This window comes from Priapulus caudatus, unplaced genomic scaffold, assembly GCF_000485595.1.
Source record: "Priapulus caudatus unplaced genomic scaffold, Priapulus_caudatus-5.0.1 Scaffold378, whole genome shotgun sequence".
In the NCBI taxonomy this organism is placed as follows: Eukaryota; Metazoa; Priapulida; class Priapulimorpha; order Priapulimorphida; family Priapulidae; genus Priapulus; species Priapulus caudatus.
The window spans coordinates 251,438-261,656 of NW_014577439.1; the positions used below are offsets into that span (position 1 = coordinate 251,438).

General features: G+C 44.3%; 2 protein-coding genes and 1 long non-coding RNA gene across 7 annotated transcripts in view; 2 read left to right on the top strand and 1 right to left on the bottom strand.

The window, feature by feature from the left end:
• Positions 1–4,184, bottom strand: part of LOC106809703 (transcription initiation protein SPT3 homolog) — a 17,342-nt gene extending 13,158 nt beyond the window's left edge. For 2 of the 3 annotated variants that reach the window (XM_014812874.1, XM_014812873.1), the window contains exons 1-2: positions 4,036–4,095; positions 3,804–3,934 (exon numbers count right to left, since the gene is read on the bottom strand). In XM_014812874.1, coding sequence (XP_014668360.1) covers positions 3,804–3,934; positions 4,036–4,056 — 152 coding nt within the window. In that variant the 5' untranslated portion in view covers positions 4,057–4,095. The other variant, XM_014812875.1, reaches the window with a different exon arrangement.
• The window catches only part of LOC106809704 (3-oxoacyl-[acyl-carrier-protein] reductase FabG-like), a 21,169-nt gene that overhangs the window by 2,810 nt on the left and 8,140 nt on the right, over positions 1–10,219 (top strand). For both annotated transcript variants that reach the window (XM_014812877.1, XM_014812876.1), the window contains exons 4-6: positions 2,414–2,592; positions 2,895–2,988; positions 3,331–3,400. In XM_014812877.1, coding sequence (XP_014668363.1) covers positions 2,414–2,592; positions 2,895–2,988; positions 3,331–3,400 — 343 coding nt within the window. The remainder of the gene's footprint in view (positions 1–2,413; positions 2,593–2,894; positions 2,989–3,330; positions 3,401–10,219) is intronic.
• On the top strand, positions 4,306–5,346 carry LOC106809705. Of its 2 annotated transcripts, none has more exons than XR_001393899.1 (3): positions 4,306–4,458; positions 4,626–4,820; positions 5,216–5,346. It is a non-coding gene; the product is annotated as an uncharacterized LOC106809705 (long non-coding RNA). The 2 variants fall into 2 exon arrangements; XR_001393900.1 differs by having other exon boundaries at positions 4,306–4,423.

Sequence of the window (10,219 nt, forward strand, 5' to 3'; positions counted from 1 at the left end):
CGCCTACATGCTCACGTCTCCTTACCGGCTGCCACCCTCGTTTTGTAGGCTCGCCCGCGCGCGCGACCCATTAACATAAACCACCTTCTGTTTCAAATCTTAAACCTTTTAATTGGGTATAGTTTCTGTACAATATTATTTCACTCTCGCCCAACAGAGGGCGCGGTGTGCCACTCCTCACCGCGCCCTGAATCCAACCCCGCACCCGCTACTCCTTTGTCTCGCCCAGTCCTCGAATCCTTTCTCACCCCACATGTTATACACTGTTGAGCCAAATTCTTTGCGCGGGGTTAGGGCGTCTAACACTTTTGACCTTATCCCTTAGCGAGATTGTAACCCATGCGTGCCCTTGTGTGTAACTGTTATATGGCAATGTAACATAATTTATCATTTAAAATAAAAATGCATTCATAGTGTTTCAACTTACAAAATGTGGGCTGGTTTTCCCTTAGCAAATTTGCTAATAATATTTTAATTCGACATCTTAGCGATGACATAGGCCCCTAAGGATAACACTACCATTAGCCCCAATGTTAATTCATTCGTCTTTGTGTTCTATAAAGCAGAAACTACGGGAACTGTTTTGGCCTTAAACCAATCAATACCTAGTGCAGCACAGGCGTGTCTAAGATGGTCCACGGACAGCCTTTGCTCAGCCTATTCATCACCTTCCGGCACGAAAGATTTGGATTAACTAGACATGCAAAATTTAAATACACACATGCATGCTCATTCACTCTCCAATTCAGATGGCGTCCTACAAAAGACGCGATCCCTACTATATATTTTCAATGGAGTGACTAACCTCCTAATTCTGCTTGCCATCTCTGTTCTTACCTACTATTATTCTAATTTATGGCTATGATTCTATTCTTCAATATATATACCTACTGTAGCAGTACCTATACATTAGACAGATAGTAATCATAAGTATACCTTTGCATATGCTAAATTAGATAGACAGTCTTGAGAGTGAATTCATAATACGATTATTAATTATTCGAGCGTCCTGGATAGCATAACGTATAAACCGTACTCCCTTTGAACCTAACGGCAGATTATGAAACAGTATCATAATTCGGCATTTAGCCAACACGGACTTTGTACCGCATCGGGTCTTACTCACAACGCGCGGGATCTCCGCCATTTGTTCCCGCCATTGTACCAGCCTTGAAACGTTGGACGACTGCAGCCATTCAGTCTTCACCAGCGTGTGGCAGGGATGAAGCAGTGCTTTCTTGAGCAGGCAGACGGCGAGTGGACTCACGGAGGAACATCGCCAATGTCATTAGCTGTAAATACATCCGGACCTAGGACACCCCCACAATTCAAGTTTGCGATAACATATATAATGATCTCGCCAATAGAAATTTTGTTGTAGTAAGGTAGAATTCAAGTAAATCTTAATTTTCAAAGCAAGCTCGCAAAAATTAAAAGAATGTTGCCGCCGAATAACGAGAAAAGACACTTAAGATATTAAGGTAAGCCAAGACAAGTTATCATTCATAACATGTAAGGTAAAGAATTGCACACACGTTTCACGTGATCGCATGACATCCGTATTTTAGCCCGATGGCTGACATGCATCCAGGTAATAACAGTGATTCGATAACATTGACAGTACAACATTTGCAATATTTAAATGGTTTGCACGCGAATTAATAGCACATAGCCATTCCTCCCCCATGCTGACATTAGTTAGTTAGTACAGAGCAAATCCATGCTGGCCTCTAATATCCGCTCGGACTCTGCTCATTATTGCCAACCACCAACTTGCAACTATTCCAGGGCGCTCTGTTGCTACTAACTACATGCCAACTGACCCCCCATCTTCTCGATAAGTAGTTTCGTTCCGATAATATTGCACGACCTCCGATCTGGGGGCCGCCCTTATGTAAGATCTCGCAGTCAAGTAAGGGAAAGCGCTGTAAAAGAAAAGCACATTCGTGTGAGGACGAGTGCTGTTATCGCATTTTTAATAAAATCGGAATTCATATATATATATATAACATTATATAGGATTTCTCCTCCAGGAGCCGGACGTGCCAGACTTACAAAGCTTGATTGGTGTTTGATAACACGAACCACTATAAAAAGCAAATTTACTCCGAACCGCCCTAATATAGACAAAACCCAAGGTACACGCCTGTTCTATATTTATCCCTGGCCTCCTACTTGACTAATATTAGGGTTATATATCATAGCGGGATCGTCTGCTCCTGCACTCGTCTGTCCATCCCGATCTAGTCTACTACTCCTGTACGTTATACACCCCCGAAATCTCCACAATATTGATGACCATTTGATAGTAGCTGAATTGTGGAATCTATATAATGTATATATATATATATGAATTGATTTTATTAAAAATTGATAACAGCACTGTTAACACGAATGTGCTTTTCTTTTACAGCCTTTCCTTCTTACTGGAGATCTTACAAAGGAGTCGGACGTCTGCAATATTATGGAGAAAACTATTGAGAAATTTGGTCAGTTGGATGTGTTAGTGAACAACGCTGGAATGTTGCAAGTTGGTGGAATAGAGCAAGTCAGCTTAGAGCAGATGGATTTGTTGTACAAAACTAATGTCAGGTGAAGGCTATGTGCTATTTAATTCCTCTAAACATAAATATGCAAATGTTTACTGTCAATGTTAAATCACTGTTATTACTGATGATGAGCCATGGTAAAATACGAGTCTATCAGTAAACGGTGTGCACTTACCTATATAATGATAACTTTCTGGCTACCTTATATTTAATGTCTTTTCTCGTATTCGGTGACATCTTTTAATTTTTGCAGTTCTTTGAAAATATTTACTTGAATTCTACTTACTACAACAAATTTCTATTGGAATCATATATATGTAATCAAACTTAATTGTGGGTGTCTAGGTCGGTATTACAGCTAATGACATTGGCTGTGCCACACCTGGTGAAGACTGAAGGCTCAGTCGTCAACGTTTCAAGTGTAAATGGCATGCGAGCTGTGAGTAAAGTAAAATCCCTGCTATCCAATATATAACTGTTCATAATCCTGCCGTTAGTACTATACATGCTATCAGGAGTGAATAATAATATATCTATTATAATTCACTCCTGATGCTATCATTAGCATATCTATACTTATGATACTATCTGTGTAATGTATAGGTATGTACATATATATATATTGAAAATATAATCAGTAGCCATAAAATAGAATAATAGTAGTAGAACAGAGATGGAAGCAGAATTAGAATTAGTATCCATTGAAAATATAGTAGAGGATGTCTTTTGTAGACCATCTATGAGAGTATGAATGAATGTTGTTTTAAATTTTGCATTCTAGTTTCCAAATCTTCTTGCCTATAATGTGAGCAAAGCTGCCGTGGACCATCTAACACGCTGTGCTGCACTAGGTATGATTGGTTTAAGCCAAACAGTTTATTTCTACTATAGAACACAAAGACTATAATATTGGGAACTTGTAAGTTGTTTCCTTCCTTTTATCTTTCTGGTAATTGAGAAATATCCAAAATACCATTTTTACATAAAACTTTAAAATTTGTGTGGTAACATATTTAGGTGCTGGAAATTTCATGAAATTTTTTGGCTTGAGCATAGAGATATATCTCCTCTATAAATAAAACAAGTGATTGATTCGATTCATTCATCAATAAACGTTTAATCTTCATTAATTTAGAGCAATACCCGTGCAAAAGGTGGAGAGTATCCTTAATCATTCTGCATGGCAGAGCCATAGAGTAATGCAGAAGAATGAAAGCAATAGTGAAGGATCTAGTATGTACATCTTACACTTACATCATAGCTTGAATCTCAGTAGTAAACCAGGTTGTAGGTGAGATTCTGTGTATAGCAGTTCCACCACTGGGAGAAGGCTTGCACTGTATTGATGGTGGACTGTTGGAGCTCGAAGTCGAATGGTCATTCATCTGCAAATTAATGTCAAATTACGGTTGCATTATTCAATTCTAATTTCTAGGATGAATACAACAGAAAATGGGCATTCGGCATATGATTGAAAGATCAATACAAACGGCAATTTTTGTATCATTTAAAAGGAGTTTATAATACGCGCAAACTCGCTCTCTTACTTTCGCTCCCGGATGCTAGGGTCACTTTAACCATGGACTTGTACCTCGTCGTACATTTCGTATCTTTTTTGAGCAACGATGAGCCTAGATGTCCGTCTATACACTCATACCGGAACCGGAAACAGCTGCATCATGTTTCCACCACAGATTAGACTAGTCCCGTCCCTTCTCACAAGCTCGATATAGGCTATATCGTACTTGTAAGAAGGGACGGGTACCAGTCTACACCACACACAACTCTCGTTAATCGTTTGTTCTGGCGGCGCAATTTAACTTAATTTGATTAATTTTTATTAATCAAAAGCCGATAGTCACGTAATCTCTGTGGTGAGATTGTGTTGGCAACTTGGCGTAGCATCTAGGTAGCGTACGGCATCTGGCAATTAAACCGGTATCCATAGCATCAGGAGCGTATAATGACAAATATACGCTCCTGTCATTATACCTTACGCCTCCTTATTCATTATTAATATTATTATTATGTCATTATTTGTCATTATACGCTCCTGATAGCATGTGGTAAACTCAGTTCGTAAACACGCACAGCAGTAATCCACTGCAAAGTCCGGTGCAAAGTCTGTGCATCAGTGGGTGATACACAGAAATCTGTGCATCACTTCGTGATATAATTAAGGTGCCTAAAGTGGATTTGCACCCAGAAGAACAACAGTCAACACGAGTCTCACCATGGCAAGTTTAGCTGGAAAAGTAGCCCTCATCACAGGTAACATGAAAACAAAAATGCGGACATACGACTACGAGTACTAAGTACGACTACGGGTTCTAAATAATCATACAGGTAACAGTGTGAAGTTCAAGCTTTGCTAGCTCCAAGAAACGGTATTGCTATAGCCATAGGGTTACAATACCCGTTACAATACGGATTGTATAGACAATCCGTCGCACAGCCTGGTCGGGCTAAAGCTTTGCTAGCTCTACTCTAGTACTATAGCCCTTCGCTCCGTCGCAGGGCAAGAGCCGCGTCATTCGTGCCCCCCACCGATTACTCTCTAGCTCAGCTTCATAAACCGCAGCATTTGTAATATTTGGTTTCAAACGGGGTTTGTGAATATACTAGGACTCGATCGAGCCTATATGAAGGTTTTCACACTATTATAGGTGCAAGTTCTGGAATCGGCGCTGCCACTGCTATATTATTTGCCAAACACGGAGTGAGGTTGTCACTGACAGGTCGAAACATGGACAATCTCAATAAAACAAAGAATGATTGCTTGCAAGTCAACAATAAGGACCAGGTAAATAAAGCAAATGTAGTAAATGCATGTAGTATATTGTAGTGCCCCTAGGGTGGCCGACTACGGTTCGACAGACGTTAGTTCGTAACGCGTGTCCAGTAGTGGGATTCAGAGTCCGCTCCTGTCGGTGTATCAGGCAGGACGGCGATGACACGTAGCAGATAGCAGATAGCACCAAGTAAACAGAACACGGTGAGATTCGGTTAACGATACGGTTATATAGCTTTTATTGCGTGTTACTAGCAGGCCCGTAACCAGCGAGTTTTGCGGGGGGGATCGAATTAGGTAACACCGGAACTCGAAGGCGGAGCCCGAGCGCGGACGCACACGCACGCACACATACGCACGCACGCGCAGCGGCACGCACACGCACGCACACACACTCGCACGCGCACGCACACGCGCACTCCCACACACGCCCACACAGAGCCCGCACACAGACGCACAGAGACGAACGCCCACACACCAGGGGCGCAAATCCAGGGGGGACAGGGAATGTGTGTGTGTGTGTGTGCGTGTGTGTGTGTGTGTGTGTGTGTGTGTGTGCAGGGGCGTGTACAGGTTTTTTTCTGGTTTTTTGTACACCTTGGTTGGGCCAGCTGCAGCGCTGGCAGCAGTGATGAGATTTCAGTCGCCCAGGAGAATGCTTACTCGCCGCGGGCGAGTGGGCGACCGGCTGTGTCAAGCGCTGCACAGTAATATTAGAAGATCTCACTCTTGAATATATAATTTGATTTTAAGCAGATTTATTATAATAAAATAGCGCCATAATCTGCAAATAAAGTTGCAACTTAATAGCAGGAGTACACTCAGTATTCAGGGCTGCCAAGCATTGGTAATAGGTTGAGAGTGAGAGGGCGAGGGAGGAAAAAGGGCGCGGAACGAAGGGGGGGGATGGTGTTTCCCGCGCCTGTTTCCCACTCCGCACGGTAAGGCTCAGCTTTTTGCATTTTATAAGCTTTATACATACTAAAAGGACTGTTTTCAGATATTGTATTAAGCGATTTTTTTTTGCTGTGCGATGAGATATTTTGAGCATTTTTTTTTCCTGTGGGCGTGAGATATTAGTAGCAGATATTGTCCCAGCGTGAGAGCGTGAGACTTGTCAAAATGCTGAAAGGAAAGTCTCACGGTTAATGCGTGAGAGTTGGCAGCCCTGAGTACTTGCTCCTCGTCCCGACAGGCAAACTTTTGAAATTGAAGTGTTCACGATCTATGACGACGCCGTACCACGTTTCAAAAAATCTCAATATTCTCCGAAGATGGAGCTACGTGTTCACACGAATCGATTGTGGTCTTAGATTCTGTATGTGCATGTATGTGTTTGCATTCCGAACGCTACATCGCCCTGTTGTGACATGGGCAACGACAGCCGGCGTTAAGCGGTGTCCCGCATAAAGTCATGCTACGAGGCTTTTTTGAGGATTTTTCTATTATTTATGAAAAAAGGGGTTAACATTTTTAAGGAAATTCAAAAAACCCCTCTACTTAATCCACCTACAAATTGTCGTTTTCACCGGTAGGTATCCCGCCTACCCCTACCGGAAGGCTAAAACCGCCTACGCGTAGGGGATTTCCGCTACGAGCGTGGCGCTGAGAAGCGGTGCTATGTCCCCGCGGGTAGTGCGAACGTACTCTGGGTACGGTCGCGGTAACCGGAACGTACCCTGGTGCTATCATAATATGCCGAAGCGAGTAACTCGCCTACTCCGCTAAACCGATCTAGGATCGCTTACAGCTACTCCCTAACCCGAACCCATTTAACCACAAACCACTCTACCCTCACTAATGCCTAACGTATAACCTAACATATCAAATAGTGACGCAGGGTACGTTCGGTATACGCACGTGCCCAGGGTACGTTCGGCGGTCAGTACGCCTGGGGGACCTGACCCTATGAGCACGAGGCGCAGCTTGGTCTCACAGAACTGCGGGCAGGCGTATATGTCTAGAACATTTGTCTGGTTCTTTTGATACAATGTATATACTACGTAACAATCACATTATGCTGGCGGCTTGGGCAAATATGTTATGCTGTGTAATAACGCTATTATTAGTGGGCCTACGCCCGCTCGATTTTGACGTTTTTTTTTAGAGTATTTGTCGAGCGGCGGAACTCCCTGTTCCGCGGGGGGGATCGTCGAATCCCGGCACCGATCCCCCGCGCTGGTTAGCGGGCCTGCATTTGAACGTATACATGGTTTGCAGGAACGTTACATTACAATGTTGTAGCAACGTTCAAGGGAGTCCACAAATAACGTTGCACAACGTTGGCACAACGTACGCAAACGTTGTATCACAACGTTGTGGCAACGTTCAGGGAGTCGCACAAAATAACGTTGCCACAACGTTGTAGGCACAACGTTTTCACAAGTAAGTGACACGTTGTGACAACGGTTTGGCGCACAACGTTATATTGTTAGCTGGGGAGAGGAAAAGCGGGAGAGAGAGAGAGAGAGACAGAGAGAGAGAGAGAGCGAACGAGGAGAGAGAAAAAGCGAGAGAATGACGAAGAGAGAGAGAGAGAAAGAGAACAGAGAGGGAAAGAGAGATGGGAGAGCAGATACAGAGGGAGAGAGTGGAGCGGTGCGAAAAGAGATAGAGACAGAGAGGCAAGAAAGTAGAAAGAGAGAGATGGAGGGAGAGAGGACAGAGGGAGAGAGAGGAGAGAGAGACAGAAGAGAGCGAGAGAAAGAGAGATAGCGAGGCGAGAGCGGAGAGAGAGAGAGTGGAGAGAGAGGAAGAGAGAGAGCGAGCAGAGAGAGAGAGAGCGGCGAGCGGAGATGAGGGAATAATGAGAGTGATGAGAGAGAGAGAGCTAGAGACAGGGAGCGGAGAGTAGAGAAAGAGAAGCTGAGAGAGAGAGAGAGGATATAGAAGACGGAGAGGGAGAGAGAGAGAGACAGACGAGAGAGAGAGAGCGAGAGAGAGCAGAGAGCAAGAGATAGAGAGGCGAGAGAAGCAGAGGAGAGAGAGAGAGAGAGAGAAACAAGAAGGAGAAAGAGAGAGAGAGAGCGCGCGCTGAGAGAGAGAGGAGATACGAGAGAGAGAGAAATTATAGAATCATCACCGAGAACATTAACACACGATTTACAACAACGACGAGACATACCGTTACTGTACTGGGTTCGACACAGGTCCTCCCACGGCCAATCTTCAGGCAGCCGTGCGATGCAAGTTTCCAGCAACGTGAGCAGGATCGCTCGTTTCGAGCGTTTGCACACGCCGACGACAGCAGGTGCTCGAAGTCCGTGGCGATCGCACGCTCGACTGGGGAGTCGGCCGACACATACAGCGTGTACACCTGCGGGGAGGAAATACGCGTCGTGTTATGATCGCAAATACAATCAACTAACGCCTGGGAGGGGCGTACTAATAATAGACTATATTGGTGGCTAGGCCTATATTGCAAAACATACGGAAGGACGAACGCTCATGCCATTGTACAAGCTCCACCTGACTGTGTCAGATAAGCTAAAAAATGATGGTAATAAACACGAAATGTATTTACTAGCCAAAGTCTGCATGTTGCGTATCCTATCGACTAATAGTTCAAGTAAATTGCTGTGTAAATGTTCTAATTTTGCAACGACGAACCTCGCCGTAACGCACCCTACTGTGGCACATCAAGCAGTAATCACGACATGTTCGACACTTATAGAGAAGCAAGTATCAAAATAATTACTTTATAATATAAAAGTTAAATAACTTAGGGGGCTATGCAATAATGTAAACATTAACAATTAGGACATATATGTTGTGAACACGTGTTATCGCGTGAAATTATGTACGTGTGCGTGAAGCAGGATATGAAACATCAAATAATTAGTATAATATGAGTAAGTAATTAATCTACAGCACTGATTTAACAGCAGCAACAAACACGGATTAAAAAGAGAGGCAGAGAGAGAGAGGTGCAGAGAGAGAGAGAGATAGAGCAGAGAGAGAAGGCAGGAGAGAAGAGAGAGAGAGACGCAGAGAGAGAGCAGAGAGAAGGCAGAGAGAGAGAAGAGAGAGAGAGAGAAGCAGAGAGAGAGAGAGAGAGAGAGAGAGAGAGAAGCAGAGAGAGAGAAGCAGAGAGAGAAAAGCAGAGAGAGAAAAGCAGAGAGAGAAAAGCAGAGAGAGAGAAGCAGAGAGAGAGAGAGAGAGAGAGAGAGAGAGAGAGAGAGAGAAGCAGAGAGAGAGAGAGGCAGAGAGTGTGAGAGAGGCAGAGAGGCAGAGAGCGAGAGAGAGAGAGAGGCAGAGAGAGAGAGAGAGAGAGAGAGAGAGAGAGAGAGAGAAAGAGAGGCGAGAGATGAGAGAGAGGCAAGAGAAGAGAGAGAGACAGAGAGAGAGAGGGCAAGAGCAGAGAGAGAGGGGGCAGAGCACGAGAGAAGGCGAGGAGAGGAGTAGATGCAGTAGAGAGAGAAAAAAAGAAGCAGGGAGAGAGAGAGTAGAGAGGAAAGAGGGCAAGAGAGGAGAGGAGAAGGCAGGCAGAGAGAGAGAGGGGCAGAGAGAGATGGAGGGATAGAGATGGAGACAGAGAGAGAGAGAGAGAGAGAGAGAGAACGAGGGAGAGAGAAAAAGTGAGAGAATGACGAAGAGAGGGAGAGAGAGAAAGAGAGACAGAGAGGGAAAGAGAGAGATGGGAGAGAGATACAGAGGGAGAGAGTGAGCGCGAAAGAGATAGAGACAGCGAGCGAGAGATAGAGAAAGAGAGCGAGAGAGAGAGAGAGAGAGAGAGAGAGAGAGAGAGAGAAAGAGAGGCAGAGAGAGAGAGAGAGGCAAAGAGAGAGAGAGAGACAGAGAGAGAGAGGGGCAGAGGCAGAGAGAGAGAGGGGCAGAGGCAGAGAGAGAGAGGGGCAGAGGCAGAGAGAGAGAGGGGCAG